This window comes from Periplaneta americana, chromosome 16 (genome assembly GCF_040183065.1).
Source record: "Periplaneta americana isolate PAMFEO1 chromosome 16, P.americana_PAMFEO1_priV1, whole genome shotgun sequence".
Classification (NCBI taxonomy): Eukaryota; Metazoa; Arthropoda; class Insecta; order Blattodea; family Blattidae; genus Periplaneta; species Periplaneta americana.
In genome coordinates, this window is record NC_091132.1 from 172,403,053 (window position 1) to 172,430,154 (window position 27,102).

The 27,102-nt window shown below is 35.0% G+C and overlaps 1 protein-coding gene across 2 annotated transcripts in view; it reads right to left on the reverse strand.

The window, feature by feature from the left end:
• Positions 1-11,042: 11,042 nt before the first annotated feature.
• The window catches only part of LOC138691933 (zinc finger protein 235-like), a 25,772-nt gene continuing 9,712 nt past the window's right edge, over positions 11,043-27,102 (reverse strand). Inside the window, exons 1-5 of one of the 2 annotated variants that reach the window (XM_069814585.1) lie at positions 26,024-26,780; positions 22,391-22,488; positions 19,925-20,062; positions 19,247-19,323; positions 11,043-12,675 (exon numbers count right to left, since the gene is read on the reverse strand). In XM_069814585.1, coding sequence (XP_069670686.1) covers positions 11,697-12,675; positions 19,247-19,323; positions 19,925-20,062; positions 22,391-22,488; positions 26,024-26,183 — 1,452 coding nt within the window. In that variant the 5' untranslated portion in view covers positions 26,184-26,780 and the 3' untranslated portion in view covers positions 11,043-11,696. Of the gene's footprint in view, positions 12,676-19,246; positions 19,324-19,924; positions 20,063-22,390; positions 22,489-26,023; positions 26,781-27,102 lie in introns of those variants that run through there. The other variant, XM_069814587.1, reaches the window with a different exon arrangement.

Genomic DNA, 27,102 nt, shown 5'->3' on the forward strand with positions numbered 1-27,102 from the left:
TCCCGTCTTTCATTGAAATAATTATCTCTCTTCTCCTCAACTGGATCCTGTAAGAATTTCAATTTTGCCTGTTTCCTTCTTTCTACTACCATGCAACAATCTTCATCAAACCACGGTTTCTTTTTCTTAGTTTCATAATAACCTATGCTCTGCTCAGCTGCAATTTTGATACTATCTCTGATATTTTTCCACACGCTATTAACATCTAATTCCTTCTCAACTTCGTCGGAACTTTCTAAAGTGGCAAACCTATTCGAAATTTCGACCTGATAATTTTGCTTAGCTTCCTCTTCCTGTAATTTCAAAATATTGAATTTACTAATATTAACTTGTTGCTCTACTCGCTTGGCTACTGATAATCTTTCTCTTAATTCTCCAATCACCAAATAATGGTCAGAATTACAGTCTGCACCCCTGAAAGTTCGAATATCTACTATACTAGTATGTCTCCGTTTATCTATCAAGATGTGATCTATTTGGTTGTGTGCCAATCCATCTGGAGAAGTCCAAGTATATTTATGTATATCCTTATGGGGGAATGTTGTACTTTTGACAATTAAATTTTTCGATGTGGCAAAGTTGACTAATCTAACTCCATTGTCACTACTAATTGCGTGTAGGCTCTCTTTTCCAATAGTTGGTCTAAAAATATCCTCCCGTCCTACTTTAGCGTTGAAATCCCCCAATAAAATTTTCATATGATATCTAGGGAACTGATCAAAAGTATGTTCCAATTCCTCATAGAAGCTATCCTTTATATAGTCGTCTTTCTCTTCTGTAGGGGCGTGAGCATTTATAACTATGATGTCGCACCATCTACCCTTAAGTACTAAATATGATAACCTGTCACTGATAAATTCGACCTTTTTTACTGCTGATTTTATTCTTTTATGTACAAAGAATCCTGTTCCTAATTGGTGATTATTGTTTCCTTCCCCATAATACAACAAGTAATCTCCTATTTGTGATATGCCATTCCCATCTAACCTAACCTCTTGTACTCCTACGAAGTCTATTCTATATCTAGCTAGTTCTTTTGCTACTAATGTTACCCCTCCTGTTCTATAAAGACTAGTTACGTTCCAAGTGCCAAATCTCAAAACCTTATTCCTTTGCTGTGGTCGTGCCAGAGAATCAGTCCTATTCCGAGGCTTACTGTAGGAATTCGTAACAAGCTGTTTTTTACGGTGATGGGTTGTTAGCCCTTCGCCCAACCCCCAAGCTGGAGGACCACCCCTTATCGGCTGTCCACGACTGCTTATTCAATATATTCGCAGCTATCCTCCATATCTGGAGGCCGTCTCCTCTATCCGCAACCTGAGGACGCGCCATGCCGTGGTGATAGGGACCCACCATACATGGGCCATATAGAAATAGCGACATAAAATTTCACGTTCCGTTTGAAGTTTGTGCACCACTGTTTTCTTAATCCAACAGGTTGCTTATTCATATACACAACCCTTCCTCTTTCCATACTTAGCGCTTGCTGCCCGCGCACGACGTCAAGGTCAGAAAAATGCGCTTGCTTTGACATCACTGGTATAGTGCATAGTATAGGGTGATCCCGCGCCGTGGCGTCGTGGTTTAAGGCGTTGTGCCTAGGACTCGCGTTACGGAATGCGCGCTCGTTCGAGTCCTCAAGGGGAAAGAAATTTACTCATGAAATTTTGGCTAGTGTATGGGACCGGTGCCCGCCCAGCATCGTGATGCAGTTGGGGAGCTACGATAGCCAAATTCGGTTGCGAAAGCCAGCTATAACGGCTGGGGAGATCATCGTGCTAACCGCACGATGCCTCCATTCTGGTTGGATGATCGTCCACCTCTGCTTCGGCATGTGGAGGTGAGACCAGCAGCCGGCTGGTCGGTCTGGCCCCCCTTCATGGGCTATAGCGCCATGGATTATTATTATTATTATTATTATTATTATTATTATTATTATAGTGTAGGGTGTGAATAACAGTTCCAACAAAAGATTGAGAAATGTGTAAATGCAGACTGACATCACTTGGGACAACTCATTATGAAATAAAAATATAATTACATGCATGTTATTATTAATTAGTGTTACATAATTAAAAATCATATCATTATATATCCAACAAATTCATTGTTACTATTGGAATTAGACAGGGAGATTCTCTGTCACCTGTTTAGCTGAATTACGACAGCCGTCCAGAAAGTAAGTTTCCCTGGGGCCTTTTACAGATTGGGAACACAAATTCACGGAAAGATACAGCAATTTAGTTATTTTTCAACATATTCCCCAACAGAACAAAGACATTTGTCAATTATGGGATCAACTTTGGTATCCCCGTGTCGTAGAACTCCTGGGATCGGAACTAATGTGTGACAGCCATCTGCACCTCTTTGTCGATCCCATGATATGACAAATGTCTCAGTTCCGGTGAGGAATATGTTGAAAAATAGCTCAACAATTGCTGTGGTACCTGTTCCAATAAATCTTTCCATAAAATTATATTTTCTTTCTGTAAACGGCCCGAGGGAAACTTACTTTCTTGAAGCGGTTCGAAGTTATAGAAAAAAATATTCAAATAATAAATTCTTCCCAATTTGATACAACGCTAACAAGGGAAGGGTTTCGGCTCAAACAGGAATTTTTGGTTAAAAAGTTGTACAGACCGTAAAAGCATTCATTTGTGTACTCCCCGTTTGGTTGGTATTGGTCAATACACTTCTTTAAAAATGTACATGAGGATTCTCTATAAAATGCATGAAACAGCATGGAGCAGAGCAATAAGCACAACACGCAGAAGCAACACCTGAACAATCTTCTGAACCACACTCCAGTGCTGAAAAATCAAATGCTGCCTGAATTACATTTTTGAAGTCCGAGACTTGTTCAGGATTCACGTAACCAGCTGACTGTCAGGAATATTGAAGCATAGGGAGGTACACTGGAGCAGACAACTGGTTATGAATAACAGAGTGCATTTTCATTATAAACACTCGATTTCCCACGTTAAGTTCTGGATTCTCAGCAAGAGTCCTTATGCAATCTGTTATCCTGCGAGCATATATTTTGTATTGTCTAAGGAAACAGATATCCAGAGCCTGAAAATAGTTTTTTTTAGGTGGTATGATCATACATTCCATGTCCTAGCCTTGGAATGATTCATTTATTAAGGTTGTGTCCTTGTGCACATTCAATGACTCACACAACAGTATATACTTTTGATTAGCTGCAATATTTTCAGACAGAACATTGGAGAAAAATGTTCTTAAAAGGGCTTTAGACATTTTACCACTCGCACTAGCTTCTAGGCTAGGCTAGGCTTACGGGTAAGGTGTCCCATCCCCTTAACTTGTGCAGTGCTCTCCCCACCCCTCAACTTGTACAGTGCTCTAACAGACAAACCACACATTACACAAACGAATGCTTTTGGGAGCTTTACAGAGATGTAAAGATGGGCCTCTATACAAATTTTGGTTACGAAATTCCTGTTCGAGCCGAAACCCTTCCCTTGTAAGAAGCAAATTGAATAAATTGGCAAATGCAGATGATTGGTGGAGATTAATGTGAAAAGAAAATGTTCATTCTGTAATCCATCTTTCAATTTTTAGAGCTTCAAAGAATGCATTGATATTCTCTGTGACACGTGCTGTAGACACTTCTTTCAGTACCTATCCTAAGAAGAGTGGACTTGATTGAGGTCTAGCATAACCAAGCTGTGACTGCATTCCGAATGCACACAGACACCTCATCAACAAAAAAGCAGCGTCCTATAAATCCTTTCAAAATATACATTTCGACTGTACAGGCATGTGGATTCAGATCGCAGCTTGTGACAGTTGAAATCTGTTTCGAAACTGCGCATGTACGGTAAATTATGTATGATTTTGCTGAATGTTACTGTGGAACATTTGGTTAATCCACAGTTAATTCCCGATTTACCACGAAAATCGTCTGTAGCTGCATTTAGATTGGCAACATGCCATGATTGTTTGGCCAAGCACCTGCATAGATTTGGAATATATCAGTCCCCTAACTGCCTATTGTGCAACTCAAACTAAGAAATGGATATATACATCTTGATTACACAACTTTTAACACTGTATCACTTCGGAATATGTATGGTAAGACTCTCCTGTGTTAAATTTCAACGTACCTCGTTTACATGTTTTGACCTATTTATGGGTCATCTTCAGAACTGGTCGTTGTTGGTCTTGGCGCCACTTGTTCTGTTTCCTGTGAGGGTGTGTTCCTGTGGTATAGTGTAGAGTCAAAGAGTGTGTGTGTTTTGAAGTTGAGTTGTATGTTGAGAATTAATTTTGTTGGGGTGTGTTTTTGTGTGTCTGTATATTTCATATTTTTCTAGTGTGTTTATTTTCTGGCTTTTTGGTTGGATGTGTAGTATTTCCATGTCTGTGTTGATGTCTCTGTGGGTGTGGTTAGCATTTGTGATGTGTTCTGCATATGTGGAAGTGTTTTGTAATTTTGTTATGGCTGTGATGTGTTCTTTGTAACGTGTTTGAAATGATCTGCCTGTCTGTCCTATGTAGAAGTTGTTGCAAGTGTTACATTTGAGTTTGTATACGCCTGTGTGGTTGTATTTGTTTCTTTGTGTTGTTTGTGTGTTGAGATATTTTTGTAGAGTGTTATTTGTTCTGTATACGATGTTGTAATTTAATTTCTTGAATGAGGTTGCAATTTTGTGTGTGTTTTTGTTTTCGTATATTAGTGTGATGTATTTTTTGTGTTCTTGTGTTTGTGTTGTATTCTTATGTTTTTTTGTGATTATGTTTTGTCTTACGTACTATGTTGTCTATTATGTTGGGGTTGTATCCGTTTTCTTGTGTTATGTATTTGATTGTGTTTAGCTCTTCGTTGTAATCCTGTTGGTTCATTGGTATGTTGAGTAGTCTATGTACCATTGTTCGGAATGCAGCTTGTTTGTGTTGTGTGGGGTGGTTGGAAACAGGAAACAGAACAAGTGGGGCCAAGACCAACAACGACCAGTTCTGAAGATGACCCATAAATAGGTCGAAACATGTAAACGAGGTACGTTGAAATTTAACACAGGAGAGTCTTATCATACATATTCCAAGAAATGGATTCGGAACACCTCAAAATCTGTGCTTCAATGGCTGACCATGATAATATCTTTGAAAAATATTGGAATGCAAGAGGTCAAATGACTTTATTGTCAAACGCCTGGCATTAGAAAACAACAACAACATGTATGATGTTTATTTGTTCTCCACAAAGGGAATTTATTGGATGTGCACGCAACTCTGATAAGGAGGCAATGCATGAACCAGAGCTGCCAACTTTTATCAGAGGTGAAATATGAAGAAACTCCAGTGCCAGCTATTTCGGCATTGGAGTAAATAATTGGCACTGGAGTTTCCTCAACTCTCATCTCGTTATCTGCAGGCTTGGAATTCGTGGGATCTGCCTCAACTCACATGAAGATGGAATCCTGAAGACGGTGTAGTGTCAGTTACTTTACTCATGGTGAAAAATGAAGATGAGATCACAGAAACTTATCCAGTGCTCTGACTTCTTGTTCTACGAATATAACCAGTGTTCTGTTCATCGAAGATGTCATCTTTATAAATTTCTACCCACAGTGTCAGTATAATGCTATTAAGTTACTTATTTAATTTCTTACTCCAAAATATTTTAAATTTGAAATATGATTTGATTACAGTTTCTAAAAGAAGAAATACATAGCACAAGAAAATGGTTACAACCCAAGCATAATAGACAACATCATAAGGAAGACAAAAGAAAAACTCAACAAACACAACACAAACACAAGAAATATATCACACTAACATACGAAAACAAAAACACACACAAGATCGCATCCTCATTGAGAAAACAGAAATACAACATAGCATACAGAACAGAAAACACACTACAAAGACATCTCAACACACAAACAAATAAATACAACCACACAGGCGTATACAAACTCACATGCAATAGTTGCGACAGTTTCTACATTGGACAGACAGGCAGATCATTCCAAACTCGAAACAAAGAACACATTAAAGCAATAACCAGAGGACACAATACATCTACATACGCCGATCACATAACTAATGCTAACCACACATACAGTAACATAAATACAGACATGGAAATCCTACACATACCACCCAAGAACCAAAAACTCAACACACTAGAATAATATGAAATATACAGACACACTAAAACACACCTCAATCAAATTCTCAACACACAGATCAATTTCAGAACACACACACTATTTGACACAACTCTTCATCACACGAACGCACCCACACAACAGGCAGCGAAGTTGAGATAGCGCCGAGATCTAGTAGGCTCTGAGGATGGTGTCAAGTAACACCGAAACAGCTGTAAGCCGCACATGCTTACATAATTAACACGAGTAAGATCGACATTTAATCAATTAAGAATATTTCATTGAAACAGACATATATAGTTCTCTGTGGAATATTATTGACGAGAGTATTGTATCGGGTAATATAATTCCATTATAATTTTACAGCATCTTTGTTCAGGTGCTGAAGTGAAGTTTCAATTTCACTTTTAACAATTTGTCTGTTCTCTAAGAAATGGCCAACCACAGTGCAGCTGGTGACACTTAGAATAAAATCAGGTTCAAAGAGCATATATATAAGTTACACATTTGTGATGTATGTTTGTTCTCCAGGAATGAAATTTTTGGATCTGCACGTGACTCGGATAAGGACACAATGCTGCCAACTCTCATCAGAGGTGGAATGTGAAGAAACTCCAGTGCCAGCTATTTCGGCATTGGAGTAAATAATTGGCACTGGAGTTTCCTCAAATTTCACCTCGTGTTCTCCAGGGTGGGATCTGCACTCAACTCATATAAGGACGGAATGCTATGTTCTGTTATCAGTAAGCTTGTAATGTTGGGAAACGATTACAAATGTTGACTGCAGTATTGTACAGCAGTGGCAAGAAAAACCGGACCGACCCTTGTAGCTGATTTCAGAGCCTTGTTCACAATGACAGCACGATGGACTGGTAACTAACTAGGATAGGACACGCTCTGTATATCACCGAATGGAATAAGATTGTGTGAGATGAAAGTACAAGACGTACTGTTTAAAGTCATACCTGGTATGGGTGGCCAATGACCCCTCGTTTTGGAAATATTGGCTATTGTTTGTGACATACTTCCGTTAGGTGCCTAATAGGGAAGCATTAGACTGTGTAACAGCGTAACCCATTTGGTCGGATGCTGAGTTGTTATCCAGGCAACCTGAGTTCGAATCTTAACTGGTCCTATATTTTTTTTTTCTTTTAATAATGATTAATATTGTATCACAGTTATCTATTTACATATATAATATTTCTCAATGTATTCAACGCTTCATCATGTTTTAAACAAATTACTAATTAACTAACACTGTACTGTAAAGGATAAACAAGGAAATATTGCTCACGTAGGCAGGTCACTGGTGTCTGTTCTGTTTCTGTAGCAGCTATTCCACTTCATTTTGTACCCGATTCATTATGATAAATGTTATAAAAACACACAAAACACACATATTTCCTGCACCATGCACAGCAATGAAAGAAGGTTGTCCACAGTCACACACATTTTCCCGCACTTCTGCTGCGAAACAGATATCCTTCACATCCACAAACACTTCTCATTCGTTTATTAATTTTGATGCATACCACGCATATTTCAACATGGCTTTGAATATAGGAGCTGACAACTGAAAGTGAATAAAAAAAGAAAGAAAAAAAGAAATAATAATAATAATAATAATAATAATAATAATAATAATAATAATAATAATAATAATAATAATATCAAGCTTTAAAAAATGAGAAGGCATTAGGATTGGAACTCGGGTTGCCTGGATGACAACTCAGCACCCAACCACATGGGCTACGCCATTACACAGTCTAATGCTACCCTATTAGGCACCTAACGGAAGTATGTCACAAACAACAGCCAATATTTCCAAAACGAGGGGTCATTGGCCACCCATACCAGGTATGACTTTAAACAGTACGTCTCGTACTTTCATCTCAAGCAATCTGATTTAATTCAGTGATATACAGATCGTGTCCTCTCCTTGTAAGTGTGAATTCTGCAGCATTTAGACAGTTATAGCGAACCCACAAGAGCGTAGTTCGTGTATATTGCACCAAGTCAATTGCCTCGTCAGTCTGCATGTTGAAACTCCTGTCTGAAGCCATGCTGAACTCTCACTGCACTCCGTGTGCTATGGTATTTCAATACTATACACGACAAAAGTGCTACACAGGATCGTAATTGCAACATAGATGATATACAAAATATTGAAGTGCGTAAGCAAATGGAAAGTCATTCACATCATCGAAAAATTACTTCTATATGCTGAGACTGCAATGAATATCAATGCACGAAACTAAAGTAACATAACACCACAGTACAAGGAAATGAATACAAATGAAAAGGACATTATACAGCAAATAAATGAAACGTAGCACTAACAGCAATAGAACAAATGTTTAAATAAATGGCCCGACATAGACAGCAAGTCTTTAAGGGGATAGGGTAGTGATGCCTGTGTTATTAAAAAATTTCAGTACTAAAGTTTAGTTCAACATTTCTAAGCTTTTAGTGTTCAGGATGGAATAAAAATTTCCAGGTTTATACAATCAACCATTCTGAATTCAGTGGTATAAAAGTCAACTAATTAGTTTCTTATCCAAGTGCGAAAGAAAGGCCTTAACTGGTAACCTGTTTTCTCACTTTGCTAAAGTGTACCTCAATCTTCAGGTGCACATTATTTGCTACAATCTTCACTCATCTACCATGTATTTTGTTAAGTTATCTAGTAATATATATTGTAAATTCTAAAGCAAAATTTGGTTGAATATTTCATCCTTAGTGAAAGAGAAAAAATATTGAACTTTGTTGAACATTTTTTGCAATTTTTTCAATGCATATATATATATATATTTTTTTTTTCGTGTTATGTGTGCGATATTCTTAAACCCGTAGGTCTGCTATGTAGAACACAGGCGGCAGAAAACACTGTAAAAATTTCATGTAAATGTATTCGGTAGTTTGAGAGAAAAGTGCACTTAAGTTTGAAAAATGTTAACTTCTGGAAAACTACATTTAAAAAAAGGATGCATGAATTACATGCACAGCCAAATTTAAAGACGCTATTTAAAGGGCTTGTATTCAGAACTACCCCTTACAATTTTTATACTTTTTAAAGAGCAAGTTTTGTACTTTTTTTAAGCACAAAATAAAAAACGGATTTTTGAACCCTAATCACTACCTGGTTCCCTTAAATGATATTTACAGAACCATAATTGAAGCAAAGATGATATATAATGTTCAGATACGGGGAAATTATTTATCGGAAGTAAATGTAGATGGAAGATCTAAATTTTGTAAGAAATATTTGGGGATCCCATGAAATGCTTCAAATATAGCAGCCAGAGTGGAAATGGGGATGGAGAGTAGTAGGGGAACAATATTAGTTAGGAAAATTGAATTTTTTGGTTATACTGTAGAGAAAGAAGGCAATGATATCTTGAAGAGATGTTTAAGATTCATACCAATGATGAAAACTAACTGCAATTGGATAAAATAATTAGAATTTTTCGGTTATATTGTAGAGAGAGAAGGCAACGATATCTTGAAGAGATGTTTAAGATTCCTACCAATGATGAAAACTAATTGTAATTAGATAAAATAATTAGAAAATAATGTAAGCAGTTTAAGACTAAATTGCTTATGGGAAGAAATTGGTGAAATAATATAAATTTGATAGGTAAAATTATAATGGAGAGGAATAACGAGATAATGAGACACGAAATGTTTAGCAATTTAAATGATTTACAATCATTAATAAATTACAAAGCAATGAAAATCACGTGGGGACAGGAAAAATACACAAAAGTTAACAACAGGGAAGAAAGGATGGAACTAGTGTAGTGGAGACTGGGAATTTGGAGGTTAAAAAAATAGAAGAGGAGACGTGGGGAAAGATATGTCCTTTATGTAGTTCCAAAAAAAAAAAAAAAAAGACGCGTTATGCATTCTACTATCTTGCCCAGAAAATAAAATAACAAGAAGTATTTTTATTCAAAAGGCATTGGTAAAACTAAATGTAGAAATAGCATATAGGGAATTGTATAGAACAGAAACGAGAAGAAAACTGAGGGACGTCGGAAAATTTTTTTGTATACAGTGAAAGAAAAATGGAAAGGAAAACAAAGATATAAACATATGTGAATATCTATAGAAATAGTAATTAAAGAAAAGAGCTTTTTGTTAAGAAATAACTGAAATGATTGTATGTAATATGCTATATATAGTAATAGTTATTAATAGTAAAATGTAGTTAAGAGTGGGTTCCTGGAAAACAGAAATATATCAGGAGCACCATTAACAAATGATATGCAAATTGTACATAGTTTTGATGATAATAAACATACATACACATATGAAAAGGGGCTTCACAAGGTAACACCGACTGGGTGACAATCAGTGCTCATCAAATTACAACAGAGAACCATGTTAGAAATGACAGATAAAAATTGTTACATTAAATCATCATTTTCACTGTCACATTATTTCAAATTCGTGTAAGACTTTTTTCTGAGTTGTTTACATTTCCCAAAATTGCTATTGTATAATCAAAATGAAGCAGGTCCGATGCTACAAGTCCATTTTTTCATTTTATAATACCTTAGATAATGAAGTTATTTTTATTGAGAAGTTGAAGCCGTTTTTTGACAGTTCTACAGTTCTTGTATGGGAGCTCTTATTTTCCACAAGCTGATACATTTGGTGATTCTAAACAGCTATTATTGCTATAACAATATGGCAGCTAAAAGTAGAAAAGTAACAATGTTGAAAAATTTATAATTTTTAATAAGAGTAGTAGTAGTATCTTACAAAATCCCATGTCAACTTCATCATTTCCAACAGTTAAAAGATTAATCATATTAAAATATCAAGATATGTCATACATCTCCACGAAATTTCAAATAAAGATTAGAATGTTTCAAAGTAAAATAATATAATTCCTCAGAAACGTGGAGTTGCATTCTTCCGATTACTCCTAGAATATGACAGTTTGTCAAGAAAATTCAACAAAATTTTAATTTTTTCTTAACCACTATGTCCATTGTCCAGTTTCCAGGAATAAGTGGACCAGAATCATCTTCAGCGATGTCCATATGCACTGTGTGCAATATTGGGAAGCAAAATAATTTATTATGAAGAAATCTGCATTGGCTAACACCATATGCTAATCGTACTGTAAGTAATATCTTTAAATCAGGTAATGAATATCTGAAGATGCACATTGAGATGGATAATAAATTTCATTGTCATCTTTACATTTTATATTACGTTTACTAATTAAGAGTACAAAATATAAATAACTGCATTGTTTCAGTCTACTTCCACATGATAAACCCAGAGCATTTCGAACTGGTCACGTACAAACCACGAACTGAACTGAAGCTCTGGTAATCCCGTGTGTCCCAACTGAGTAGTTAAGAATGATCCAGGAATGGGGGTAAGAACAGGTAGCAAACACAGTCCATTACTTGACCTTGATCTGCGAGTTCGAAATGCTATGAGAATAGTTCTCTATGCTGTTCACGATTATATCGGGATGGGGAAAGGGATTAATTATATATGCCGGTTAGTAGACAACTTTGGGAACTTTTAGAATTACAAAACTCAACTACTTTTTTCCAATTCCTTCTTCTTTCTGTGCAGGCAGTTGTGGCGTTTTAGATAACTCGATATTGCGAAACACTTTCCACAAACTTCACATTTGAATGGTTTTTCACCGGTATGATTGATTGTGTGAACTTTGAGAGATGCGTGATAAGCAAAACATTTCCCGCATATATCGCATTTGTATGGTTTCTCGCCAGTGTTTTGCCGTGAATGAACTTTAAGGTCTCTCAAAACTGAAAAGCCCTTGCCACATACTTCGCATTTAAATGGTTTGTCGCCCGTATGTATCTGTGAATGTGTCTTCAATAAATATAAATAAGAGAAATGTTTTCCACACAATTCACACTTGAATGCCGTCTTCCCAGCATGCTGCAGTTTATGATTATTCAGCGATGTCGACATGGAAAAAAGTTTTCCACAGTAATCGCACAAGAATGGTTTTTCACCAGTATGTTTCCGTGCATGTACTCGAAGTTTAGAAGCAACAGAGAAACTCTCTCCGCAAACATCACATTTGAATGGCTTTTCCCCAGTATGCAGGCGTTCATGGATTTTAAGAGAACCTGATTGCGTGAAACACTTCTCACAGAAATCACATTTGAATGGTTTTTCGCCAGTATGCTTGCGTATATGAATGTTCAGTTGTGCCAAGAATGAAAAACATTTTCCACAATCACTGCACTTGAATTGCTTCTCATCCATATGTAGGCTTATATGAGTTTTTAGCCTTGCAAAATAGGAGAAACGCTTTCCACATACGTCGCATTTGAATGGATTGTGTCCTGTATGCAGCAGTGCATGTCTATTTAAGTCTCCAGACTGAAAGAAACATTTCCCGCAAGTTTCGCATTTGAATTTTTTCGTTTTCTTCTTGAAGAAAGGGGAATTTTTGGCACTTGGAATTATCGTCACGTGTTCTTTATGTACCATACTGTCTGATTCTGATGACATTATATTGTGCTGGGTAACTGCAATACTGGAATGAAAATTTGTTTCAGTGTACACATCAAGTGCAACAAAGAATCATTCCCTGCGACATGAAAACCTAGAGCCAACGTACTTACACAGTACTAGAATACGATGGTTGGGTGGCCGTCACGCACATTATGACGAAGCATTCTCATCCCGTGGTATAATACAGGTTGATCCATTTGGATATGAATAATACTAATTCATTATTATAAAGTCATTATAATAGTATGAGAAATTTCTTGCTGGCAATATTATGCTTAAAAAACAGGAGTTCCCATACATGGCAAAAATGAAAATCAACAATGCATAATATGAAATGAAAATCGTAGATGCTTTAAACGGCGAGAGAATAAAGACACAATTGCATTATTTGGGCAAGGAAAAATCCACATGTCTGCTATGAGCTTGAAAGATCAAGTCCAAAAGTTAACGTACGGTGTAAAGTGAGCCGCAATAAAGTCTATGGACCATTATTTCCAGAAAAGACAAAATCTAAGGCTCTTGCTCGAATATATTGCAGTTGTTTCTGTTGCCACAACTCGAGGAGGACAACGATATGAACATTGTATTCCAGCAAGATGGTGCATCCTCTCACTAGGAATGGGAGGTTCGTCGTTTACAATCGTATGTGTTCTGGTCGTGATTGCTTGGCCCCCAAACTCCCCAGATCTAACCCCTCCCGAATTCATGTGGGATTTTATTAAAGACACTGTCTATTCACAGAAACCCAAGAACATTGATGACCTAAGGATGAAAATTACTCAAGTTTTGCAACAAATCACCCCTTTGAGGTTACAACGGGCATGGGGTGAATTGTATCACCATTATGAGTTGTGCAGGGTGCGCAATGGGGGTCATGTTGAGCTCTGAGGAATCTCCCATCTTTCAGTGTTATATGCATAAAGTTTCAACAAATAAAGTTCTGTAATAAATGTTTAATAATATTTTTTATTTTATTCATACCCAAACGGATCACCCTGTATATTTAATATTTAAAATCATATGGGAAGACTGAAACCCTGAGGGTCATAATACAGATCACAGAGAAGTCTAAACTGATTACTTGAGATAACAATGAATCTAGACTCCTCATCTGCATACTTTAGAGTCAAGAAGTATCAGACACTCAGTATAGGATCATCATTAGCAAAGTAAACGGAGTGCGTACTATATAAGCTAAATTGGACGGAGATATGTAATAATAGATAAAATCGATAATGTGAAAAAATTGAGTTATTTGCAGAAATCTGTTGTTGACTTTATTATTTAACTCACAAAAAAACCCAAGAATATATCTGCATTCTTCTGATATTTGTAAGCAAAATTATTTTATTGCATAAAATTCATTAACTGATTTTGCTTTCCAATATTAAATCAATTGTTGGTCTATTATTAAAAATCGGTTAGCCTTTTTTTATATTATTATTTGTGGTATTCTTTTTTTAATAGAATGTTACAACATTTCTTGTGCAAAGTGTTTAATACATAACCAGATTTACTTCAATGGTCAATATCTCGGGTACAGGTTTTTGTTGATTGGTCTCTTATTACGTAACTCCCCCAATTATGATGGTCTGCGACTTTAATTTGGTATTTCGATACAATGGAAAATGTTCAATGGGGAATTTTGTTTAACAATAATCACATAAAGGAAAATGATACTGTATAACATTAATTTTTCATTTGTGCATTTTTGCGAAAATTATTTATTTTATAGCTTAAATCCTGGAATAAATAAATTTCAGAAAGTTGTAATTCCACCAGATTCTCGAGCATACAATATACAATAAAAGCAAATAGATCGTTAACTTCAGAAAGTGTCAAACTCTAGGAAACGAGAAAAATTTGAAATCATATTATCAATTTAATAAAACCACTATATATGCAAATGAAGCAGCAGATGCCTGGAAAAAAAAAAAGAGGTACAACAATATCGCAGTTAACAGAGCCGGACATTTTCTTTCCATTCCACAAAACAAATCATCCACAACAAATTTAATTTAATCCAGAGAAAAGAAATAGATGATAAAATTAAAGGCAAATCATGGGCGATAAGAAAGCCTGAAAAAATTGCGCAAACATAAAAAAGCTATGCTGTTGCTTTGTATAGATCAGTGACAAGCCATCTACATGCAATAAGAAGAGGCCTACAATACATGCTTCTGTATCGTAGGCCAACGAAGGCACTCTTCTTGCACTCCAGTACATTTGCACCAGAGTATCTTCCTTCTCTACAGCTGCAAATATTTTAAGATATTCAATATATATTCATAAATATAAACGTAAAATAAGAAGAAAATGTTAAGGAAAGAAGTTAAAATACGTAAGAAAATAAAAACAAAACCACATAGACCCACTAAATTAAGATAGATAAATTATAAGACTTTATGTAACACGAATATCTCATGGATATGAGAATGGAAAATAAAACTAGCAAAACTGAGAGCAAAGAAGACAATTGAAAGAAAAACATTGTGGTTACTAGATTCCATGCAGTTAACAGCTGTCAATCACAAATAGAATTATATATCATATAGCTAGTTGCACATACTGAAAAAATGAAAAACTCTCGTGAAACACAAAGCATAGATTAGAGCATAAATTTTCTTAATCTCTCATTTAAGTACGCTGTTTCAACTATCAGATTACAATGAGATTCTTCGGTATTCCTCAAACGTGACATTTCCGAAGTCTAGAAACTGCAAATGGGTTCTATCGTCATGGCAGACAGTTAAGACCAGCGTCCAGTTTCACAATGTTTATAATCTTTGTAAATTGCAAACTCCTGTTTTACAATCGCAGGTGAGAACACGAGAAATGTAAATGCAACACACACGACTGCTTTTAAAGATGTTTTGGGGAATTTGATTTCTTGTGTGTAACTTTACGGTTACCACTTTAAAAATGAAAGTGGGAGGGAACTGTTTCTAATTGCCGGAAGAAAATGCTTGCAGTACGACAACCGGAATTTTTTTAATCATTCAGTTGATTTGTATAACGTAAATTTACTGCGTGTGTTCACTGAATATTTAATTAAAATTAAATCTAAAGAAATTTAAAAGGCATGATCTGGCCGATAAGCTAATTCATTAATAAAAGTCAAGGTTTTAACATGTACCGTCTATGCTTATCGTTTTAACAAGTTTATTGGTTTTCTTTAATACCTTGTTACATTTATTTGATTTTTGAACGTTTTCGGCTCTATTGAGCCATCATCAGAACCATTTATGCCCATATGCTTGACAAAGGTACACATAAAAGCAATACAAATATGTAACCCAAATGACATCAATTAACATATGATTCCATATACAACATTAACCATATTACATTACAAAACTAGCTATGTAGGCCATAATCAGGTGTTAAAATTGCAATTATTAAAATTATTACATGATAGGCTTTAAAATTATAAAACAATCCACAGGCATCTACCTATTTAATTACAATTGATAGTAGCTTGATGCAACAAAATGAGTGCTGTCCTTGTGGTCGCTGAGAGTAGGAGAAAACGTTCAAAAATCAAATAAATGTAACAAGGTATTAAAGAAAACCAATAAACTTGTTAAAAGGATAAGCATAGATGGTACATGTTAAAACCTTGACTTTCATTAATAAATCTAAAGAGTTTTAAAATAGCCTATTACTTTTAATTTTGTTTGTTTAACGCAAAATAGCATCTCAAACTTTTATCTTTTCTTGTAGAGTTTAAAATGCGTTAAAATTTTGTTTCTATAAAGTAAAATAAGCAACATTATTATTTTCGTTCTCTAGAACATTCAATTGCAATGGAAGTGTATAAATATTTCTCAACATTTTACATTCATTTTGAAGTAAGGGTATTTTATTGTGGAAGATTCCATTAAAATTAGATTCTAGAGTTTATTTTTAAATTTTCAAAGATTATGTTTAACGTAAAATGAGCAGTGTTCAGTAACCGTTCCCTAACACAGTTTAAACACAAAAATTAAACGCTTTATCATCTGTGTTTTTTCTTATGCATTTAAAAACAATGTATAATGAGAGATATAATAGTTGAACGACTGGAGTTTTTTGTAAGTCAAAGAATACCACACTGCACATACTCCTAGACAAAAGTCTTCAGTCCTATGTTGCCAAGGTATTCACTTCGCTTTTCTGTTTAAACATTACATATCTATGCTGAGAAGGAGTTAAAACTATAGCCTATTATGAGCCGCCCTACAGATATTCAAACATTTCGGCTCGCTCAACAATTATGTCCCCCACTGTACATGGCACTGACCTTCCACTTCCCTACTCAGAACACGCTAGGTGAAAAAGTAGTTCACAGCAACACAAAGTAATGTGCACTCGCTACTCATTACAGCATTGCATGATCTCATACGTTACGGATTTTAAAATACACATTTTTCTGGAAAACTATCAAATATAGGAAAATGGTATTTTACTTATTTGTTGCTTTTTGCTAAAGGAAACATCCATCAGAATTAATCACATTACTTACGGTTGACTCTGTATAAATTTGTATGGCCTTTCTAATTACGAGCTTATGTTTAATACAGTACATAGCCTACTCTTGCAGACAACGCAATTTTCTTGAAGCTTTACATTTAAAAGAATGTACTGTAATTCGGAAACAATTCTCTTCTAGAATGTTGCCCATTACAATTGAAATACTGCTATGAAGATCTCAGTTGCAAATCTGGCTTTCAGATATAGCTCTTTGTGAAGCTGAAGAATGATTTCAAGGGAAAAATTATTCCGTGGCCGGGTATCGAACCCAGCACATTTGTGGTTCAAGTCACACAGTTTGTGTGCACTCAATATTGGGTCCTTGACGTCTTATCAGTCCACTTGAGGTATGAGGGTATAAAGGGAAAAATTGAGCTGGTATCTGTTGCAGTTCCTGGGTAGCTCAGTCGGTAGAGCGTTGGCGCGCTGAGCCAAAGGTCCCGGGTTCGATACTCGGACCCGGAAAAATTTTACCTTTGAAATTATTCAAGATCTCAGTTCTGCAGAAGCCACAGGAGTACATAACGTCATATGATATCAAAGAAAACATCCTAACTGGCGTCTCTAGCAGGATTAATTCAAAGAAACACACCACCAGTGGCGATTTCTCTTAAGGAGCACAGGAGCAGTGCACCACCTCTTCAAATAACACATGTTTTTAAATTTATATTAATGAGCTGCAATAGACTATGTGAGCGACATAATTCTTTATTATAATAATATGTAAAAATAACACTGCACGTGTACTGGTCTTGTTGACGCCTGGGAATTATGTTTACCGCTCGACACTTGCGGCACACTGTTCCATTGGAGCATGCGCAGTAGTGCTGTTTCACTGGCAGGCTTTGGAGCATGGTAGAGAGGCAATACAATGTGCGTAAGAGGGGTTAGGAGCACTTTCAGATCTGTTCTCAAGCTGTCTGCAGTAGTAGTTAGATCGTTACATCACAAATGTTACAATGAATAGTGTGCAAAATCTTTTAAATATGTAATTTTCTGTAAGACCTTTAAACGAAAAGATCAAAATAAAGAAGATGGGTACACCTACACATGAATTAAAATTACAAGTGGCGAAGCATAGTAATAGAGAAGAGAAAAGAAAATTGAACATTCGGACTTACGAAAAAGCAATATGCGGCTACAATATAAAAGACGCTGTATTTTGTTTTGCTTGCCAATTGTTCGACGGCGATAATTTATTGACAGAAACAAGTACGTTTTATGAATTTTATTTATTTTTCTGTTTGAATTTAGGACTGTGCGTAGTAACTAAATAATTTTGATTATCGTTCTGCAGGTATGATTGATTTGAATCACATGAATGAAATAATTAAAAAACACGATTCTTCAGCTGCACACATCAACAATAATGTTAAAGTAGCAGTATTGGGTCAAACAAACATACAGACACAATTGGATTTAATATTGGATTGTTGAACTTCACAATGATAAAGTTACCAAGAACAGATATGTGCGCGCGATTTTGTGGAGCTTCTTTAAACGCTAGTATTTTTCTTGGCCTCATCAATTTAAAAGTTCTGAATTAGATGCACTCTTAAGGAACATTTGGAAAGAGGAACAGTGTTTAAGAGCACATCAAACACTATACAGAACGAAGTCCTTCAAGCCATTTTGCATGTATGCCATGATGAGATTTCAAAGAAATCAAGAATGCTGTTGACTTTTTAGCAGTTAAGGCTGATGAGACGACACACGTATCGAATGCTTGTGAACGTGTGAACTTTGTTATAAAACGCAATATAGCGAAAACAATATTATTTACGGTGTGTTGCAATAGAAATTCAACATTTTACTTTGCTATTAATGGACCTACATAGGAAACTAATTAACTGCAATTTCTTGACTAACAAAATTATGTAAATCTATACCTATATAACATATGTTAATAGTTATGGAGTAGTTAGTGCAAATAATGATAATGATGATAATAATAATAATAATAACAATAATGATAAAGATAATAATAATAGGGTGTAATAATAATAATATGATAATCATAATAAATATTTGTCCACCACCAGGATTATTTATCACCACACGCCACTGCACACCACACTCACCTCTCAGTAAGTACTTCGTCTTCCGATGATATTATTTCTTGCTTCAGCTCTTCCTTAAGTGCATCCAAGTTGCATGACTGTAAAATAATAATAATAATAATAATAATAATAATAATAATAATAATAATAATAATAATAATAATAAAAGTATATTAACGAAAAACAATAGAGAGAGATTTACATACAGTATATAGGACTTAGCTTGGACTAACCGTATCGAAAATATCACTAAAAAGAGAAAAGGTGACATCAACATTCTTGAAAATCGAGTACCCAACATTTAGAAAATATTTACTTCTCGATGACTCACCCAAACCTACTACATATGAATTTAGTTACCCAGCATTTGCTCTTAATATGTGGAGGGAAAAACCGCGGAAAAATCTCAACCAAGTAACTTGTAACTTGTACCAACCAAGATTTGAACCCGGGTCCGCTGGTTTCATGCTAACCATTGCCCACAACGGTGGACAAATGAACATACAAGCCTTAGAAATTCTATAGAGAACTACCTGAATTAGAATCACATTTGATATAAAATCTATAAGCTAATAATACAAGTACTAATGAAACAAACATGCTATTACGTATGAAAAGACAACTGGACATAATTCTATAGAGATAATGTCTAAGAAGAGTGTATTACAAGAGAAATAGCACACTGTAAACTTCACTGACCTCATCTTCATCCTTTACAACAGGAGAATTTACTGGTACTGCAGAATTCTCAACTTTTATTCCTGATATGAGATCATAGCTGTGGTCCAAGATTTCTGCACTTACGACACTCTGGTGTTGATTTAACATATTTCCCTCCTGAAAAATACGTAATTTCAGGGAGTTACTCTTTGAGATATTTCAAATAAAAATGTTTAATACACTTTTCTCGTTTTTGCTTCCTTTGCAGATGACACAACTATCATAATTACAGACAATAACTTTGCCACATTCAAATATAAAACAGAAACAATTCTCCTTAAAATTTATGACTGGTTTACAACCAATAAACTAGCATTAAACATTAATAAAACTAACATAATTCAATTTAAAGCCACTTCAAATTTAATCTCTGAAACATTGGACACAACTATCAACAATATACCTCTACTAGAAACATCAACAACCAAATTTCTTGGTTTGCATATTAATAATACAATAAATTGGAAAAATCATATCAAAGAAATAACCCCCAAACTTAGCTCAGCATGCTTCGCAATTAGGTCGTTACAACAATTTCTAAACAGCAGTATCTTAAAGACAATATATTTTGCCTATTTTCATTCCATTATGTCCTACGGAATAATATTTTGGGGAAATTCTGTAGATAGTAAAAGTATATTCTTATTACAAAAAAGAGCCATTAGAATAATAGTTGGAGCAAAGGCTAGAGAATCGTGTAGATTATTTTAAAAAAAATTAGAGATTCTAACCTTAACAAATCAATACATATACTGTACAATAAATTTCCTCTTATGTAATAAAGAAAATTTTCCAACTAATTCAGCCATACATAGTATAAATACCCGCAGAAAGAATGATTTTCATACGCCATCATCAAATGTATCATGCTTTCAAAGGGGAGTACGTTACATGGCGATAAAATTGTTCAATAGTCTTCCTGAAGACATTAAGAATCATAGCCAAAACCCTGCATTATTTAAGGTAAAACTAAAAAATTACTTAATATCTCACACTTTCTATTCTGTAGATGAATTCTTGACATTTCACAGTACTGTGTAAATATTATAATACTATTAAATGGTAAACATATTACATTGTATAAAATATTATTGTTATTAAGGTATTAATTCTGTACATATTTCATATTTGCATTTTATATGCATTGCATTTTATTGTTAAACGTAAGAATTGGACATGTTCTTTATTCTATGCTGTAAAGCAAATGTAAGAATATTATGGAACAAATAAATCTACCTACCTACCTACCTATCTATCTATCTATCTATCTATCTATCTATCTATCTATCTATCTATCTATCTTTTCGAGATAAAAATTGTTTTATATGAAACACTGCATACTGTGTTTTGGAAAAGACATTGTTCTAATTACAGACATGCTCAGTTAATTTAAGCGGAAGCAGTATAGCCTATTATGATAAGGAATTTTTTAATTGGGTTATTTTACGACGCTGTATCAACATCTAGGTTATTTAGCGTCTGAATGATATGAAGGTGATAATGCCGGTGAAATGAGTCCGGGGTCCGGCACCGAAAGTTACCCAGCATTTGCTCGTATTGGGTTGAGGGAAAACCCCGGAAAAAAACCTCAACCAGGTAACTTGCCCCGACCGGGATTCGAACCCGGGCCACCTGTCTTCGCGGCCAGACGTGCTGACCGTTACTCCACAGGTGTGGACATGATAATGAATGATTGAAAGAATTTTAGTTTTGACCTTTAAATGTGCAGAAATTTGAACGGAACAAATGTAACACTGTAAAATTTCTTGACAGAACTAAAGATTAAAGGAATGTCATTTTCTTTAGATACAATGGACATGGAATTAGAATATGAAAATGTAGATGTGGAAGTAGGAATTCGTGCTTTATTTAGTACAATGGATTAATGCTCATTGATTCACAGGGAAATAGTTGGCGACACTGACTAAACAAAAGAACGACCATGCGATAAATTGATAGTGATAAATCGAGTTGCAAAATTTACGATTGCTTGGAATTCAAAATGTAATTACATTTCATTGGTCGAAAAAGAAATGACGTCATATAAACGAAATAGTCACGTAATTCAGACGAGTTACTCATTACTAGCTACTTTTGTGAAAATAATTTTGATAAGACCGATAATCTTCATATTAAATTCTCACAATTCAAGCATTGTAAATCACTAATAGTAATGTTAAACTCGTTCAATCAACAGCTTCTGATACAGCAATGTGTTAATTATTGATACTTAATAAGATATTTCAACTTTGCGAGTAGTTTCGGCGTTGTTTTCGCCATTATCATTCTAGTGTGGAAAACTTTTACTCTGTATTTTGCATATCGTATTCCCTTGAATATGGAAAATACTGTATACTAACACAATTAAAAAAAATCAAATATAATCTATTTTAAATTATGCTTTTGAAAAACGCAGTGTCTATGATCTCACATCATCCAATTTACCTCTGATGACGGCTTCTTTTCTTCTGTTTCTGCATAATCACTTGTTTGTACAGCCAACGGGTCGACCTCAAGTTCAGTCTTGATGACATCCATCATCACTTGGAGAGATAATACAGAAATTAATAATAATAATAGAAATGCTAGTCAGACGTGGTTACAACACACAATTCTGAAACGTTCAAACTAGCCCCGAATTATAATAAAGTTAACGTAAAATCACATTGTTCTTGTTTAGTCAACTGTATGAAGACAGGCCTGAATCTCAGAAGTGACACCAATAGGGCATCTCTTATGAGACAACTAAGCCAGGAGAAAAATGGAGTAAGGTTACTATAGTCCCGTCGCTCTAATTTCCGGCAGCCAATCGCGTTGCAGGTCGGCTACATTTAAAAGTGTGCGTCTTGTGATTCGCTGTTGAAGAAGTTATTTATTTTTTAAGGCTCGATAAATACTTAATATAATCACCCGCCATTTTGGCTCTTTCGTTGGCGTTCGCAGAAAGCACACGAAGACGTTATTTGCCGCTCAATTATTTGCTGAATTACAGTGCGATTGATTTATTATCATAGGAGCTACGACATGATAATGTCTAACGGTGTGGCAAATAGATTCCTCGTATGGTAGCTCGGCAACGAAAGAACAAAAATGGCGAACGGTACTATCTACGTAGATTTTATAGAGCCTTCACTTCCTAAGACGTAAGCAAAGAGGAGGAGTCACGCCGGGAATAACAGCGTCGCGACTAGTTCCTTTCCCCCTCCCCTCCATTGCATACATCGCTGACTAGTATCATATTACACTAATCCGACGTAAAATCTTATATTGAATAATAATTATAATAATAAAAATTATTGTTATTATTATTATTATTATTAGTACTTTGTTTTATTATTTTTTTCCTATACTTGCTTCCTCACTTAGCTACTTCATTTTTTGTTTATTTATTCATTTACTCGCTTATTTTTTTATTTCTTTAGCTTTACCTGAAAGCTAAATTTGCATTATATAGTAGGGCCTATACATTTTGTAGCTACGTTAACAGAAAACCACAATTTCAAGTCACACACAGTTTTTGTGCACTCTATATGGGCTTCTGGCGTCTCGGCAGCCCACTCAAGGTGTGTGGATATAAAGGAGGAAAATTGAGACGGTGTCGGGTGGAGTTCCTGGGTAGCTCAGTCGCTAGAGCGCTAGTCTGTACAGCCAGAGGTCCCGGGATCGATGCCCGGCCCCGGAACAATTTTTCCCTTGAAATTATTCAACCCTTAGCCTCTGAGAGTCCAAACTTTACAACCATACAGAACAATAGGTAATAACAATAACTGTTTTATGAATTCTAACTTTCAGGTTTTTTGAGAGCAGACAGGATGACAAAAGTTACTCAACCGAAAAATAACAGGATTTTCCCACATTTATTCTGCGTTTAATTTCCTCCCGAGTGTCATTTATATTTGTTACTGTTGCTCCGAGATATCAGTACTTGAATGTTTTCACCTATTCAAAGGATGAATTTTCAATTTTTATATTTACATTTCGTACAATATTCTCATCACGAGACATGATCATATACTTTGTCTATATGGGATTTACTTCCTAACTTATCTTTTTACTGTCTTCAAGTAAAATTCCCCTGTTTTCCTTAATAGTTCGTGAATTTTCTCACTTAGAGACATTTTAATTAATCGAACTAGTTTCTTGGGAATACCAAATTCAATAAGAATTCATATAGTACTTCCCTCTTAACCGAGTCATATGCCTTTTTGAAATCTATGAATAACTGATGTACTGTACCCTTATATTCCCATTTTTCTCCATTATCTGTCGAATACAAAAAATCTGACCAATAGTCGATCTATTACGCTTAAAACCGCACTGATGATCCCCAATAATTTCATCTACATATGGAGTTAAACTTGTCAAAAGAATATTGAACAACATTTTGTACGACGTCAACAGAAGTGATATTCCTCGAAAGTTACTACAGTTAATTTTTTCTCCCTTCTTAATGATAGGTACAATTATGGACTCCTTCCATTGTTCTGGTATCATTTCTTTTTCCCAAATGGCAAACATGGGAAAAGCATATACAACATCTGAGAAGCTGAGTCGCTTATGTAATGCTTTTCGAGTCCTTGCGAAGATATCATCCATGGAACTTTTAGTATCAGTCTATTTTGGATATGGTCATTCAATACTATCATATGGCATTATTACTTGGGGATCTTCTCCAAAAGTGACACAAGTCCTCAAATTGCAGAAAAGAATACTCAAAATCATAAAAAAAGTTCCTATTCGAACTGAAAGTATAAAAATTTTCAGAGAACTAAAAATCTTACCTGTACCCTGCATATATATTTTAGAAACAGTGTGCTTTATTCATCAAAACATAGATTCCTTTAAAACAAATTCAACATATCATGAGTATAACACCAGAACATCCTAAAACATACATCTGAATTACCACAGGCTTACCAGAAGTCTTAACAGCATATCACATAGAGGCAGCAATTTATATAATAAACTTCCACAGAAAATCAAAGAGCTTAACATAAGAAAATTAAAAAAAGGGTTAAAGAACATTTTATTAACACATATGCCATTTTGCACAAATGAATATCTAAATTTAAAATTTTAGTATTTAACGTTTCTTGATACTGCCCTTGACCATTTATGTTTCAGGTAACTCAGAACTGAAGAAAAGACAGGGAAAGCAAAAAGAGAAGATACTAGATAAAACAGTGGAGACTGAAGATCAAGCTTGTCATATATATTTTTTTTTCTTTTTTTCTTTTTTTTTTGCATGTCACATAATATTAAACTGTTAAATTTATTTAGAATTAAGTCTATTTTTGTATTATATTGTATGTTATGTCATTTTTCTTGTGTACTGACGACGCCATGAATGCTTGTAATTCTATCGGCTAATAAAGATCTAATCTAATCTAATCTAATCTAATCTATAAGCTTATAAATTTCGCTAGATAATGCGCTTCCGCCCTCTTGTATTAATTCTGCTATAATTTGATCGATACCTGGAGACTTGTACTTTTTCTGATTTTCTATCGCAATTTCGACTTCAGAAAGTGTGAGTTCAGGTGTAGGCCTATATGGCCAGCAGATTGTATTTGAATTTCGTACCGATCATTTCTACTTGGCCTATGTACATTTAGTACCTAGTTGCCCAAAATAGTTCCTCCATGTGTTCAAGACTGAATGAGGGTCTGCAAGCAAGTCACCATTCTCATCCTTGATCACTTTTAACCTTGCCTGATATCCATTCTTAAATTCCTTTATGTCCTTATATAAATCTCTAACGTTTTTTATTCTTACTAATATTTGTTTCCACCTCATTCAGTTTTTCCTTCAAGTAATCTCTCTTTTTATTCCTATGCGTACGATTTGCTTCCCGTATTTCATCGAAGTTTTATCTACCTATAGAGACAAAGAAGTCATACCAAACCCACTGCTGTGCAACATTTTACATACTGTACATTAAGCGAAGCGACTAATGACCGTGGGAATGGAATAAGTAACACAGAAAATCAATGCAAAGTGAAATATCTGTGAAAGGACGACACATGTCGATGTCACTTTATTATCTGGAGTAGTGCAATATATATATTTACAGCGTACCTTGGCGATAACGGTAAATATAAGGCAATGATAACAAAATATTGATATCAAAATGACAGCTACCACCCACGAAGTTTAGTTCAACACCAACATAACATATTAAGAAAAAAAAATGTAAAATGGAAATCAAGGAAGCCGTGACTAGTTTATTCCTTATCATCCAAAAAAGATGAACATATGTTTGTTTTATTAATCACGGGTAGCCGATATTGTGTACAACTTATTTACCGATAGAGTCGTTGCCCAGGCTGATAAATCACACAGATTCATTTGATTGGAGGGAGTTAAAGTAATAAAGAAAAACTATGCTTGTTAGGTACCTTACCGTAATCAATTATCACCCTATATTTTCAAAAAGACTAGGAATAGGCTACAGAGATAGAAGATGAAAGATAGGTAATCTTTATTTTTTTTTTACTTCGTTATTTAACGACGCTGTTTCAACTACTATTATCTGGCGTTGATTAAATTGGTGACAGAGACGGTATTTGGCGAGATGAGGTCCAGGATTCGCCATAGATTACGTCACATTCGCCTCATTATTGGGGAAAACATCGGTAGAAAACGAAATCAGCCCAAGCGGGTATCGAACTGACGCGCAGGCAAACTGCTAGTGAAAGTTTATTCGTTTTTGTCACTAAATTAGAGAGAAAGCCGTGAACTGATAGTCCCACAATGCTTCTTCTTTCCTAACATCATTTGTCCTGCCCCACTTCGTCACTGCATGTTTTATGCTATTTCAACTGGATCCATTCCCTTTTCACTATTCTCTTCATTATGAGCTCTACATACTCTTTCACATATACGGCTTGAAATCACAGCTGTCTATAAGGATGGATTAATTTGATTTATTTAAATTATTTTTCTATTTTATTTATTTTACATAATTTATTTAATTTGTTTTATTTTATTTTCAGCTTCTTGTAAATGCGGATGACGTGAATATGTTAGGAGAATATCCACAAACGATTAGGGAAAACACAGAAATTCTACTTGAAGCAAGTACAGGATAGGTTTGGAAGTAAATCCCCGAAAAGACTAAGTATACGATTATGTCTCGTGACCAGAATATTGTACGG